We start from the raw sequence: 15,927 nt of genomic DNA, 5'->3' as shown, positions 1-15,927 counted from the left end.
GAGGCTGAAGGTCAACAGACGATCATGCCAAGCTTGCTAACTGTTCCACCCTCTGACTGCTGCAGGGGCATGTCTTAGAGAGAGGTTTTTATACCAGAACACAGCCGCTGTGACGAAACCGTGGAGAAGCATGTCACAGCAGAGAGCCTTTAACCATTATGCAAATTAGCCTGCAGTACCACTGCTCTACCCATATGAGCAGCAAAAAGACGTTTTTAGACCAAATATTACAGATTTGAACAAATACTCACAAAAACATCAAAATTAGCACAGAAACAGTACTTAATAACATTTTAGACACATTCTAGACAGTTTATCAGCTAAATTTTGGGGTGAGTTACTCTTTAATGACATTTATAACTGATCCTACTTATTCCACTTTACTTAAGGTAAAGTGTTAAAGAAGTATTAATGACTCAGTAATTAAAGCATTTGTCACTGTAATGACACTTAATGACCTATTTATAATGAATCCAATGTTTTACACATTGAGGCAAAAGGAAATATTAATGACTGTAAATACAATAGAGTATGTCTTGACAAGTTACAGTATTTATAAGCATTTGTCAGTGTAATGACACTTAGTGACATCTTTATAACTATTCTAACATGTTACTTGAGGAAAGGGAAAATATTAATGACACGTATTGGTCTCATGACAGCCAACGTTAAGACTAACAACAAATGACAGTGTAATAAAATGTTAAATTTGATACTTAATAGCTTTCATAACAGTTTATGATTTCTTAGTTAATGTCAAGTTGTCATTAAAAAAGGCATTTTTTTCTTGGTTAATGTCAAGTTGTCATAACAATGACATTTTAAACAATGTCAACTTTGCATTAAAAGTGTCATAATTTACCAAACGACACTTAATGACAACAGTCATACACATTCATAAGGACTCATTAAAGTTCATGACGTGTTATGTTATATTTATGACAGCGTTATGACAGTCTTATGCACACCCCTTCAAATAAAGTGTTACCAAATTATTTATAATATTTTTTTGGTTCATGACAGGCCTGAGCCAGCCCATAAATGTGTGTCGGATGGCCAGTCCACCCCTGGTGGTGAGTACAGAGCTGATTTCTCATGCTTAATACCTTTTTCTTTTAAACGAGTTTGAAAATCTCTGCATGTGAACTCAGTCTAATTGTCTGATGAGATGCAATTTACATTTTCAAATGGGCCACAATTTGCAAGAAATTTCTCTGAAGCATGCACTGTATCAGTTTTTGACTTAAGGAAATATATAAACAGTGCACTTCAATAATCATCAGTGAACGACTGCACGTATTTGTACCCATCAATGGACTCTGTGTCTACTGGACCTGTTAAATCTTTGTACCATCTGTAAAAAAGCTCTTGTGACAAGATTTCTGTCAAACCTTCCCAGAATACACACTTTACATTCATGTTCAGGTTTATCTGTTTCCCCCTTAATCTGCATTCAATTTACCACACTTTGCAATCTTAGCACATCATCATTTGGCCCAATATCTTGTGCCATGTTTGAATGTTGTGACAGGTGATACAGTACATTTATCATTTTCTTCAACCTCAGTTTAGTTAATATAGGGCTGCAACAATGAATAGATAAAACTGATAAAAATCAATTATTAAAAGCTTTGGCAACGAATTTAATTATCGATTTGTTGTGTTGCGCGATTTATGCGTCCCTCGCCATGTCGCGGAGCCATTTATGTCACCCGCAGAGCGTTGTTAAAGCTGGCTGACCTAAATAAAGTTGAGACCCTCGAGTGAAAAGTAGAGACTTCTAACTTTAAACCAGTTTTTAAATTGTATTTCTAGGTCAAGTAGATCCGAAGTTACGATAAAAAGTAAATGCCACATTTAATTTTTTAAAATGATGGTTTGATTTGATGCGAGCCACGTTGCGAGGAGGAAACGCATGCAGGGGATGGGGTTGGGAGGCGGGGGCCACCCAAATCCACCATTTGTTTCGACCTCCTCTCAGGCCAAAAAGTATAAAAACCCTCTAGTTTTTTCTGACTGAGGAAAGTTATTTGTTGAGCAGCAAAAAGGTTCAGGACAAAGGAATAAAAAAAAAAAAAAGCAGCAGCAGGTCTGACTCAGTAGGGGAGAGGGGAGGATGGTGGGGACCTGCAGTAGCATCGCTTACTGGGTAAGAACACTGTTTCAGTCAGACAGAACCGACAAGAAGGAAGCAAAAAGTAAAGAATCAGAGAAAAATCATAAATGCTAAATGTAAATAAATTCTAATTATAATAAATTAATAATAGTTTTACATCTAAAGATCCTATTTTATTCTTTTAATTTATTTTCCTCATTCAGCAACCTATTAAATTTCTGTTATGATAATCATTATGACATCAATTATGATGTCATGCATGATAAATACACATTTTTTTCAGTCAGTATTTAATACAACTGGTTAAATAAATTGTTAGAATTTTTACAAAACTCGTTTTTTAAAAAAATGGCTGCTTATCAATTAATTGTTTGTCAATCTATAAGATAAATCAACTTCAGATTAATTCATTAATCGATAACTTGCATCCCTAATTTATACAGGAATGACATTAATTTATATCTACTAATTGTTAGTCAATGTATAAGATAAATCAACTTCAGATTAATTCATTAATCAATAATTTGCACCCCTAATTTATACAGGAATGACATTAATTTATATCTACTCATATTCATGTAAGTAAGCGTTTTAATGATTTGGCCGATTAATCGAAAAAAATAATCAACAGATTAATCGATTATTAAAATAATCGTTAGTTGCAGGCCTAGTCTATATAAGGTGAAACTATAATGCTTTGGTCTGAATTCCTCCTTACTGTAACTCCACAAGTCGCTCTTTCACCCCTTTTCTGAGTTGTGTCTCAGATCTACTCGTTTTGGTGCTGTCCCTTTGAATGCAAATGAGGCAATTCACACCCTGCCCCCCTGGATTTTCAGACTTCCCAGTTGGAAATATCACTTGGAATGACCACTAATATAATTTGGAGTCGGGAAGTCGGTGCAACACGACCATACCCGACCACACGTGATATCACGTCAACATGACTGCTCCTCGCATCAACACTGAGTGAACTTCTTACTTTTATGATTTTTAGCAGTTATGTGTTGTTTGCTTAACATTAAGTCAGTCGTACTTGTAGAACTTTATAGCGATTATTAGGCAACATGTTTTAATGCTGTTTGTACACTCAAAATGCTGCCTGGATAACTATTGTTGTGTTATTGTTGCATTATTCCATCAGAYCAAGAAATAGAAATGCTTTTTCCAATGTTTTGACAAGCAGGAAACTGGAAGGATTTCAACTCAGAACTGATGTCAGTCCGTCTTCCATTGATCATTGTCCCCTCCACCCTGTACGGCCATATTTGTAGTTCAATAGCAGAGATATCTAGTGGCACAAAAGTTTTGTTTACACATTGATTAAAATTGGTCAACAATGGAGGGCTTGTCCATTTAGCCCTACATGATCAGGTCAGACCCAGAGRGAGAGGATTATGAAGACGATGAACCAACAAAACCGTGGATTCGCAAAATTGGTTAGCTGGAAGTCTGRGACCTTGTTTATCAGTTCCATTGCAAATACTGTGACGTTATTTTTCAAAAACAGGGAATACAGAAAACTGATCAGATTAAAAGAATACGACCAAAAATATATATACAAATATTTACAGAGCACCAAGAGAGACTTAATTCGACTTTTCTGCACTCCAAGAGACTAGTACACAACAAACTGTTTAGGGCTAAAAAAAAAAAAAGATTTTGCATGATATGTCCCCTTTAAATCTTTGACGTGCAAGGCGGCAGGTGATAAGAATTCCTTTAAGGAACGCTGGAGTCATTACTCCGGACATTAWTAGCACAGATGTAAAGTCTTTGTTGAAGTTATCAACAGGAAATGTCAATATTGTGATTCGCTGTTGTGCAAATGAAAAGGAAATCATTTTGTCCCCAACAATAGTTCACTCAGACCAGGACTTCTGCTGATAAACAAGATCTGAAAACAAACCAAAGCTTTAATATGCAACGTGCATTTTGTCACTGCTTTGGATAAGTAGCTATAAACGAGTAAAAAAGAAAAGAGAGAGACGGACCACAGCAATAAAGTATCATTTCTGCTGCTGTCTCAGTTACTTACAACCTCAGGCTCCCACTCAGACAAAGACACGGGTGCCCACACATGCATGCATTAACATACACACAGCGATAACGTGGGTGAGGACATGCACTGCCTCGCCGTCTGCAAACCCGAGCAGAGCATCGCAGAGGCTGAACGCGCGGCTGGAGTCGCTATGGCAACAGCAGAGCACAGGAAAACAGGGGTAAGAGTTGTCCACCTCTCAACGATGGTGGCGGTGGTGGTGGTAACCCTGGGACAGGCAGACTTACCAAACACTAAAACGCCTCCAACACTTCGGCTCACATGTAATCAAAGCAGCTCCTTGTATCATTGAATCTGGGTCCCTTTACAGCAGCAGGTGTTCCTCGGTTCAACTTGATTTAAAGAAGTTAGCTTTCAGGAATATAAGCAGCTGCAAGAAAGGTTCTGTTTTTTTATTGTGTTGTGGACATGCAAAAGGTTCTGCTGGGGCCCAGAATCAGACAGAGCGGGTGGCGTTCTTAAAGTTTCTTAACTAAAACTACACACAAAAAAAAAGCTTTAATAAATGTTTGAGCTTATCAGGGCAATGCAATAAAACAATTTCAGTTAAATCCATTTAGGAAAAACAGAATCATGTTTGGATTTCTACACTCTGTCCACTTCAAAAGTCTATGCTTTTTCAACTTTAAGGGGGTATTATGCAAAACTACTTTTTAAAGCTTTAAATCATGTTAAGATGTCATTCCCTCATCAAAAACATGCCCAAAGTGTTGCTTTGACTCATTCATGCATGTTTGAGAAACCCTTGAATCTCCTGTGGTGGACACGTGGAGCAGTCTAAACACTTTCTGGTACAAAGCTCCYCCTATTTACCCAAAGCTCCTCCCTGGAGCTCAGCCCCCAGCCAAGCTCCCGCCCCATAGAGCACCCCCTCCTCCACACAGCTCCACCAGACTAGCAAAACAAATCTTAAAAATGGTGGATGTTCATGATGTTATAGCTTTATAATGATATATATTCATTTTTTTGTGTGCAAAAGGTAGCTTAACGTTGATGTATATGTATGAGAGGATGACTGGGAGATTATTACCAAGGAAATGTCTTTTTAAGACAAGAGCCACTGGATTCGCTTCGGTTCTTCAGAAAACATACTTTCAGAGTTTGATGTGTAATCATTCGAGAAAATTTGAACTGTGTCCGGAGTTGCAATTTTCCAAAACTGATATATATTGCTGCTTATTTTTTCTAACAACAAAATACAACGCTCCTGTGAAAGGTTGTAAACAGTATGAAGCACACTGTTGGGAAGTTGTGCTGAAGTGGGAGTGTCAGAAATGGTAGGAGGTTTTTAAAGAGACGGAGGCCAATTTCAACAGTTACTGGATTGTGGTACAGAATTGATCTACATGCCAGGAAATTACATAATACCCCCCTAAACTTCCATGTACACCCATCAATCTTTGGACCAATAAATACAAATGTTCACTACAAACATTTGGAACTTTATATGTTCCAAACATCCTAGAAAAACCAAACTCAAATAAACCTGTTTTCTCAGCGTTTTCTCAGAGTTTACAGAGAAGAAATCACTAATCCTGTTGGCTAAAACTGGAATCACAAAGAAACTATTTATTTTTGAAACTAATAAAATCAAAAAGCACTCCGTTTGTTCTTGACATTTGTCCTACAAAGTGTACATATGAATGTGAGCTCGTTCTTGGTCCATGTTGGACCCCATTAGGGACGCCCCATGTCTCAGATTGGTGTTTATAGACAGGATCCCAGGCCACAGTCTTCATGGTGCACTGCAGCTGATTAGAGTCAGAGTTTGTTGTTTTCAACTAGAAAAATGCAGAATGTTCCCTCCAGGTCAGGAGTGAGTCTGTGATTAAAATGTTACCTAATAAAAATAGATCCCTCAGATTAAGCACAAATGCTAAATTAAATTTTCTATAGTTTGAAACTCAACCAAAGCTCATCCATATGAAACAGAGATTTAATAACTAAAAATCAAAATATGATGATTGAAACTRGAGTGCTTTTTTTCTCTACCCACTGTTTAAATCTGACCCGGAGGGATTTAATCCCAGCGTGCACATTAGTAATCCAGTTCCGAGGTCTCATATGATCTGTGCGCAGCCCTCGTTGACTCCACAAACGACACAATTCAGAGCAGATGTTGCCGCGACACGCAGAGACCGCTGACAGTAAGCAGCGAGTGCAAATCCATCAGATAGACGGCTTTTTATGTTTGCGTGAGTGTCGGAGTGCGAGACCGTCTGCGCACGTGCGGATCCATCATTACAGCCTTGGCGAGGATTAACGGAGCAAGGTGAGGCACAGCCAGAATTTTAAGAGGGCTAACGGAGGGGTTGATTTTCTAAGAACGGTTATTAACCGAGCTCCCCGCAACACAAAGAAGCTGTTAATTTACCATTTCACATGGCCTTATTGAGCTTGGATTAGAGCCATGGCAGGAGAGCAAAGGATATTAAAGCTGTTTATCCATCAGGCTGTTACACATTTTACACTAAACAGATTTTTCTCCCCACTGCTTTAAAGCAAAACAAAAAAGAACCTGAAATTTATGTACTTTACACTGTAACGCATAACGGATGAACACGAGCAGACAACTCTGAAGGCGTTTGCATTTTTTAACACAAACCAAAAATAATGCCATTAATTTACTCCCTAGTATTCTTTAAAGGGGTTCACATCACCAGCTGCCTTTTATTACAAAGCTATAAACTAAGATCTTAAGAAATGATGGCGTAATTGGTCAAATTTCTCTTGGCACAATTTGCTCTCGGAGCTTGTATTAGGAGGATTCTCAGCTACAACCACCTCAAATCTTAGCTCAACATTTGTAAAATTGACTGAGTTATAGCTATTTTGTTAGATAATGTTGATTAGCTGTGGCAGCCATCTTGAATTGTGTTCACTATAAACTTTAACGAGTTGTAGTAATATAACTATTTTCTGAATTTCACTCAAATTCATTCAGTATTTCAGAAGATATTTTGCTGACAAACCGTCAAACAAAACACATAAGGCAAAAATAATTATGCCCTCCTTTGGCCTTTTTGGCGGGAACCTTCAGGTTGGTATCATATTTACAACAAATATCTATTTTGTGATGCCTTGTAGGTTTTTATGTAATTGAATAATTTCAACTAATTTCTTCTTTGATAAAAAAAAAAAAGAAAATTCTCCCAAAGTTCATGCTGGGCCGTTTTGGGCATCTGTCCACTGTTTTACAGTTCCTGATGGAGTCCAGGCTCGTGACTCAGCTTTAAAAGGCGCAGCGGCTACGGTTCACGCTGACTGTCTTTGTACGGTTTCTCTCCATCAGAGGTGGAGTGGCACAGAAGAGTGAGCGCTACCGTCTAGCATCCCCTCACTAAGCCGTCAACGAGGAAACGCCTGCACTCCCGAGGAGCCGAACAGTTAAATACGAAAGCACTTTAGGAAAGAGGGAGTATCATAACTGCAAAGGACGTCGCTTGATAAGGTGCTCTAATAATAGAAACGCTGACCTTTATTCCAGCTGGAGTTCAGCCCTCGAGGAGATATTTAAAACCTCCCGGCGATGCTCTCACTCGAGTACCCCACCCTCGTCATTGAGAAAATCAGCGTGAGCTGGATGCTTTATTAAGCCTTGTGTGTGTGATTTTTTTAATTAAGAATTAAACAATGAAAACAAGACAATGGATGAAGAGAGGCTTTGGATTACTGATTACAGCTTTTGATTTCCAGCCGTTCTGATTAAGATGATTCTGATAAACTGTAGTGCAAAATAAAATTAAAGGTTTCGCAGACCTTAAAGGAATGCTTTAATGCCAAAGACTGTAGCTAAAACAAACCATAGRGGAGATGTAGCTGTTTTGGTAAAACCATGCAAATGATGTTGCACACATTCTCTCAAGATAGGAAAATGTGTTGAGTACACAATAATAAAACTTTAAAAACCGACATCCTGTCAGCTTAAAGCTTCTGTTGCTGTTACATAACCTGGAGCTGTGAAATGAACTGAAATGACCAGACAAACAACAGACAAGACTAATACTGATCYTTTCACTGCGCATTGTTGTGCAATAGTCTCTAACTTACTAGATTTTAACTAAAACAKATACATAAGCTGCAACGTTCATCTTTGGGCCTAAATCATCTCAGAGAAAAATGTCTGCTCAGCTCTCTCCCAGCYGGAAGCAGTGAGGTGGTAGATGTAACCCACTGCTCTGTTTTGTAAGCAAATCCTTATCACAGCTAATAATAGCACACTGCGGGTTTCTCTTTTTCAATCTACYGCTTCGTTTTTTTATTTTTCATTCCTGCAGGTACAGCTAGATATCCACATAGAACTAAACGCAGGAAACAGCATCATTAAAGGTGTAGTAAATGGGCAACAAAGTAATTTTTTGTGATAACAAAAGGAGRTGTAGATTTTTTAGTCAAACCTTCTAAATGGTGGTTTGTGTAGTTTAGAGAAAGTTTTCAAAATATATGCTATACATGTTGAGGAACAAAAAAAAACTGGACACAGTTTGTATTTTCGAAATGCCTCTTATCGCACAACATGAAGATGTTTAGAATTTTTGCACTTTGAAWACATCTTCAATGACTATAATCTAAGATTACAGGTTATTATATTTAGAGTTTTTTAGTGTAACTGAGCGCCCCCCAGGTTCAGCTACAGGCTCAGATTGACATCAGCACACCAAATCCAGGAACATGATGTACAGCACTGAAAGATCTGTCTGTTTGCATTTCTTAAGTCCAAAAACCACTCCTAAACTTGAAGAACATCCAAAATGATTCATACATGCCAAGCTCAAAAGCACAAATAATGCCTGCTTTAAGTTTAAAACCAAGAGGGATTTCATTCTGTTCATTAGTGACAAACAGAAGAGATCATTTATAATCTTTTTTACCAACTAAAATAAAAAAATGAGACAAATGATGAAATCAAGTTTGATTTTATCATATTTACCATCAACATGCTTACTTATAATTTAAGAATGATTGTTTTGACCACATAAATGTGAACATAAGAGAGGTTTTCTGTTAGATTCAGGGGGATTGTTGGACTTTTCATAAGGCCCAACAAAGGCTACCTGATGCAGAGAGTTGCTGAGTCATTTTCCACAATCAGCCCGTCACTCATCAAAACGGATCTGTAGCTGGTGTCTGTTTTCTGAGACTACTCTCCCTAATTACGCCTAAATCTCTTCTCAAAAAGAAAAAAAAAACATTAAAAAGTGGAAAGATGAGCACTGCTGACTGTGTGCAAAGTTTAGCACAGTTTCATCATCTCTAATAAGGTAATAGTGAAAGCAGGACTGCAACAACACACGTATGCAAATTGCTACACCGAGCAAAAGAAAAGTGAGATATTTTTAATGGTCAAAAGTCTTATCAGTGCCTGATTTATGACCGGGATGCAAATAGCATAGCAGCCTGTTTTTGCAACTAACACTGTGATCAATTTTTAATAATATTTCAGAGCCACAGTGAAAATATTACCCCAGCCAGACTTGATTTCATAGGTTGGTGCGCCTAAACTTTTAGTCTGTCATTGATCTGTCGCAGATCATCTCAGTCCAACCAAGAATTCCTTTCATAAAAGCTCAAAAGATGACTCAGTAGGAAAAAAAATTGAGCAATTATATAAATCAATATGACCCTGAGRGGTTGTAGAGGGGGTACGAGTTTTAAAACACACTCAATTTATTCACCACACTCAGGAGACAGTTATAGTTTAAAGCCGTTTACGTGGTCTTTAAATTTGTGTTGGATCATGTCAATTGTCCGTGGCAGCCATCTTGAATTCCAAATCATCATATTTACATATTTATTATGGGTGCTTTCCAGCATTTATTAGTCTTAGCTTTCATGTTTAAAGGGTTCAAAAAGGTAAAAAATAAAACAAACAAAAGATGACATGATGGTAAATTTGTTCTTTGTCAATGAGAAAAAAACATTCTGCTCATATAAGAGTCTCAAAACCAAATTCCATTCTTTTCCATAACCTTCAAGGCTGGTCAGGGAAAGAGATAAGACACAAGAGTCTTTGTTTCACGTCAGGAGGAGGCGTCTTTACTGCTCCGTCAGGTTCAGCTAACCCCGCGAGGAATAATAAGGCCACGGATCATTCGCCAGCCATGAACACAACAAGCGTGGCTACTCATCAGCTCCGAAACTCAGATTCTCGGCGGCGTCGCCCGGCGTGTTCTGAATGACACCTGACAGAGTCGGCTGATCAAAGCTCTCTCCAGGTGGTGATACTAAGTGGTGTGAAAAGCGGCTGAAGGCGCCTCATCAAAAAGGCATTCACCTGAGACCGGCGGCAGCAGCTGCTGATGGGGTGTTTTGCTGGCAGACGGTGTTATTGAGACATTTTGTTCTGTTCACAGATGAGCTAGCCGTCCCTCGGGATGAAAAGCGGGGAGGCGAGGAAGCCCGCAGCACTAAAAAAGGAGGAACCGTGTCCCAGCACATGACGAGGTGATTCTGCAACAACAACAAGCTGCTGCAAACTGACAAACTTCTTCAAGCCTTTTATGCAACCATATGGAACATACAGCACGATGCTGTAACTCAGGAAGGAGAAGTGAGACACACATCAACAAGAGCAAGCACCATTAGCCGCCCACAGCTTGTGCTTAGACACACACTTCAACTGACACACACACACGTTAAAGACAATTGGATTCTCACCCACGCTGATGCATAAAACACACCGGATCACCACAGAAAAAAAAAAACACATTATGACACTCTGGTAGATTCACAGGCCCTCAAGCCCACACTATCATTAGAGTTCAGCCCTTTCGACAAACGCATCGTTTCATGGAGAGAGATGASTTTTCTTACTCCACCGCCCCGGTGTTCTGCACAGACGAACATGAGGRCAACACAGACGCTGTGAGGTAAAGACTGAGCAGAGGTGGAGCAGCAGGTGAGAGAGGGCTGGGTGGCGTTCATACGGAGGAATGAAACAAGCGCAGGAGGGTGTGGCCGGGCTCACCATTTTCAAACCAGATCTGGCATTCCTGAAGCCTCGAGTATGGCACCGGCTCCCCTCCTTCCACTTCCAGCGGCGCGAGCAGTCCTTCCCCCCTGAACGATGACCAGTTCATCAAAAAACAACACAAACCAGGCGGCGAGAAACGGTGAAAGAAGTCAGGGCGAAAAAAAAGGAGGAAAAATCAAAAACACACCTGATGCAAAGCAGGGCGGTGGGGAAGGAGCGCAGAGGCTCTCCCTCTTATCTTCTCTGGTCTCCCCTCTGATTTAAAAAAATAAAAAATCTCCACAGGTTTGAGTGGRGATGCTGCCCGCTCAGTTCAGGCGCAGTAAATGATACAGATACGGCAGGGACGGGAGGAGCGAGAGGAGGAGGAGGAGGGAGGAATAGATAAGGAGAAAGGAAGAGCACAGCAGTCACTGTGTCACTGGGGAAAGAGGAATGCACCGAGGTGACAACTCCGAGCTCGGACCAAATCGGACGAGATCTTCAACGCTAKAAAAAATTAAAACTAAAACACACAAAACCTGGAAAACCAACAAAACGGACGAGTTTCAGGGAGGTGATCTCCTCCATCGCCTCTGACTGCATTAGCGCTCGGCGTGTTATGTATAGATGTGAGAGGTATGGCTCCCTCTCTCCCTCTCTCGCTACAGGAACGAGAGCCCAGGTTTCCAGCAGATGAATGGTGCAGTGCTGCTGTTGTCATAGCAACCGCAGAGCCAAAGGAGGGGGAGGAGAAGGGTGGGTATTGAGGCAGGATAGAAAATGGCATGTAAAAAAGAAAAATAATAATAAAGAGGGAGGGCATTATTAAAGAGACACAGTTGTTGCTCATGGATGAAGCTTTGGGGACGCGTCAGATCGAGAGCAGGAAAACGAGGGGGTCTCGGTTAAACCCACTCCTGCGTCCTTCTGGGTCCAGACATCCACGCCTGTCCTTGTTTTACCCTTGAAACTCTATTTGTATATCTGCAGCCGTATTTTACGGCTACTCGAGAGGCTCAAACTCACCGAGGGGCCAGTTTGTTGTTGACGGAGTCACCAGCGTTTGGGTTTGTGAGACGGAGCTGTGCTGGGTTTTATTAATCTCCTTCAGTCACACTTATTTCCCCAGAGTGACATCTGCGGCTCGGTGAAAATGTTACCAACAAGCTGTAAAAACGTGCTTCAGTCAGAGGTCAAGCTTTTAAAATGCATCATCAGTTGCCAAAAAAAAGAAAAGAAAAAAAAAGGTAAAGACATCTGTTGCATGTTGAGTTGTTTATGGTCTAAAAAGTGTCAAATACTCCACTGAGATTATCATAAATCTCATATTAAACAGCATCAACCTGTGATTGAAGGCTGAATCCAATCGTTTATTATTGGTTTTTGCTGCTTGTGTATCGTTGTAGAACATAGATTATTCAAACAAGAACAAATCAACACTTTTAAATCAGTTGTTTTATTGCTGTATAAAGTTTTAAATGTTATATTTGACCTCACAGCTAGAGAGAAATAAGATCTGTGGTATTTGATTTCTTGTGGGAAATCAGACGAGAACATTTAAAACCTGCCTTTTAAATAAAAAGCTAAAACTAAACGGCACATGTCTATAATCTAAATCATCTAAAGCAGTGTTTTCCAAAGTTGGGGTCGGGACCCACAGTGGGGTCCTAAAACATCAAGGTGGGGTCCTGAAAATATTTTCTGAATTACACTAAAAAATGACAACAAACAACATTTTTTTGTCTTTGTTGTTACAAAATAATAGGATTCGTGTATTTAAAATGGACAAAAATAAAGTAATAAATAATGTCACGATGCTCTTGTTTATTTGACGTGAAAACAATATTTATCAACCGACAACAGCTGGGAGCACAGGTCTCTGCTGCCTTTATTTTGTGGGTCAAAAGTTGAAAAGTTTGGGAACCATTGATCTAGAGCAGTTTTTTTTTTTTTTCAAAGTTGGGGCCTCAGAAAGCTGGAAGGAAGATAAGAAAAAAAAAAGCAAAAACAAAACCCAATCATGATTTAAAACATAATTTCTAATAATATATTGACATGTTATTTAAGAAAGCTTAAGCGGTTTCATTTCTTTGGTTCTGTTTTTAACGTCAACGGTTTGTTGAAAAGTTCTGTGTGAATTTAAAACATGTTACTGTAGTTAAAACTCTTGTGCTAAACAAATGTAATATTTGTTGAGTAGTGAAATAAATTGATAAATAAAAAAAACATTCAAAGGTTGATCTTGCTTTACATATTTTGTAGCTTTGTTTTGAAGTGACTGCTGTTTTGGGGACAGGGGATAGAAAAGCTTGGGAACCCCTGATCTAGAACAGAGGTTCCCAAAGATGAAATATCAAGGTGAGGTCCAGCAACAACTATTTTATTTTTGCCTTAGTTGTCATGAAAGAGTGAGGTTACTTAAAATGGATAAAAGCTCTTGTTTATTTGACCTGATACCAACGTTTATCAACCAAAAATAGTTGTGAGCACAAGTTTCTGCTTAGATTATTTTGTGGGTTAAAACCTAAAAAGTTTGGGAACTGATCTAGAGCYTGTGTCAAACTCAAGGCCTGCAGGCCAGATGTGGCCCYCGAATTACTCCCGTGTTTCTTATATCAATGGTAAACTTTAAATTTATGATTYAATGCAACAAAATACATTTAAAAGGTGAAATATATTAATAGACAATTGTCCTGCCCCTGAGCTGTTGGATTTAAGTAACTGAGCAGTTTAGTTGGATAGCACAGTAATGTCTGAAAATAAGCTGCTTTATAGTCCGCATCAACCATAAACTAAATCTGTCATAATGCTTACTAGCTACTCACTAGAAACTCATCAGTAAGTAAAAATTAATTAGTTTTACTTTTAATATTTCTGTATTTATTTCAGATTTAGTCAGCCGTACACTTAGTTCTTACATATCAGTGTTTAAAAGAGGACGTGCTAAAACACTGTTTAGTCAAAGTTAAACATGAAACATCAAAGTTTATTACAACTGGCCCTTCGAGGGCCACCTTAATGTTCATGTGGCCCTCGATGAAAATGAGTTTGACACCCCTGGTTTAGAGCATCTATAGCCTCTGTGTCAGAGAAATAGTTGCAACAAGTAAGAAGGATGAACCAAACAAACAAGGGTGTATTCAGACCAGYAAAGTCSTTTYGTCCAYTWGTTTGGTCCGGACCAAAAATTGACTTTTTTTTTTTTCATTTGGTGCGGTTTGCATTCACATTGTGCTTTTTTGCAAATGAACTATAACTTGTAAACAAAGCCACAAGGGTGACGATCATTGCTCCCATTGGACAAAAAAAAAAAAAAGACGGGGGCGGGACTGAGCCACAGATCCAGAAGAAAACAAGGAAGTCCTGCATGCTGCGGTTCTGATGCGCACATTTTTACTGATAGTGCAACTGCAATAGCATTTAAAATGTCAGAAGCAGCTAATTTATTGGTGGTTCCGTGATGATATTCTAATTTTGGAGCGGCGTCAGTAAATGTGTCCCGCAACCCAAAGGAGACGAGGTGTGCTGCGTGTTCTGACCCACTACATGTTGGCAGCAGAGCTGCTAACAGGAGACGACAAAACAGGTATGTTTTCAGTTTATTTAGCTCAGCAACGGTGGCCTGTGAAGTCCAAAAAGGTGCATGTTTAATGCAGTTGGTTCTGTTAGAGTCCGGTCTGTATTCACACCAGAAGCAAACTAAAGCGAACCGCACCAGAGTTCGTTTGGAAGCGGACCGAGACCACCTCAAAAAGCAGGTCTCGGTCCGGTTGTTTGATCCGCACCAGAGTTCGTTTGGAAGCGGACCGAGACCACCTCAAAAAGCAGGTCTCGGTCCGATTGTTTGATCCTCACCAGAGTTCATATGAGTGTATTCACACCTGCACAAAAGGTCCGGACCAACGCTGGAAACGAACTCTGGTTCGTTTAAAGCGGAGCAAATTATCAGGTCTGAATACGACCCAAAATACTTTGTCACAAAAAAAGTGAAGTTCCTTTTGCACTAAGGATATTTTATCACCCTAACATGTCGACATTATTGCAGGCATTTTAAGTCACTGCAGCTTCTCCCAGGTACTTCTATACTGCTCCTCCCGAGAGAACGGCACTTGCATTTCATTTACTCCTCTCCACTCTTAACCTTCACTCCTTATTTTTCACCTGCGACAACCGAGCTGAAAATGTCACATTTCCTTTCAGGYGAACAAATGATTTTGCCGCGGCAGGGAGAGCAGAAATAATGTCAATAACCGAAGAACGATTTTCTCAAGGTGCGAAGCCGGCTAAGGAGGCGTGGAGATTGAGATGTCAAAAATGTCAGGGCTTTATCGCGAAGACAGTCACAGAGGATTCACCGGACGCTCRGTGAAGAACGAGGCTGACCGGGGACGCATGGAACTATACGTTCCAGATGTTACTGTTTGTGCAGAAAAATATATCAGAAAAGATTTGAATTTGATGCTCTATAGCAAGGCTTTTCAACTAAATTGACATACATAACCCTAGAAACATAGTGATAAATAATATCAAAAACAAAAACCCATTATGCCTTATATTTAACARATATTTTGACATCTGACTTGCCAAATTTTTAAACCAATTTTATTTTCACTTTCATAGTTTTATCTTCAACTGATTGTAATTTTAACTGTCTTGACTGTTCATAGAAATGGTTTTTACCAGCTTCTAGCCAGAGCTATTATAGTTAACTAAACTAACTAAATAACAAAAACTGAAATTGAAAAAACATTTTAGTTAATTTAAAAAAATAAAAACTGTAATAAAATGAAAAAC

General features: G+C 39.2%; 1 protein-coding gene across 10 annotated transcripts in view; it reads right to left on the bottom strand.

Moving 5' to 3' along the window:
- tanc2b (tetratricopeptide repeat, ankyrin repeat and coiled-coil containing 2b) overlaps positions 1 to 15,927 on the bottom strand; it is a 168,903-nt gene that overhangs the window by 69,703 nt on the left and 83,273 nt on the right. Inside the window, exons 1-2 of one of the 10 annotated variants that reach the window (XM_014032372.1) lie at positions 11,339 to 11,831; positions 11,146 to 11,237 (exon numbers count right to left, since the gene is read on the bottom strand). The exons of 7 other annotated variants lie outside the window; for them this stretch is intronic. Coding sequence is in view for 2 of the 3 variants with exons in the window: in XM_014032349.1 (XP_013887803.1) it covers positions 11,146 to 11,257 (112 nt within the window). In the remaining variant the exon portion in view is untranslated. Of the gene's footprint in view, positions 1 to 11,145; positions 11,834 to 15,927 lie in introns of those variants that run through there. 2 more of the 10 variants (XM_014032349.1, XM_014032357.1) reach the window with 2 other exon arrangements.

This window comes from Austrofundulus limnaeus, unplaced genomic scaffold, assembly GCF_001266775.1.
Source record: "Austrofundulus limnaeus strain Quisiro unplaced genomic scaffold, Austrofundulus_limnaeus-1.0 Scaffold7, whole genome shotgun sequence".
In the NCBI taxonomy this organism is placed as follows: Eukaryota; Metazoa; Chordata; class Actinopteri; order Cyprinodontiformes; family Rivulidae; genus Austrofundulus; species Austrofundulus limnaeus.
This window is presented reverse-complemented; position numbering and strand designations above follow the sequence as displayed.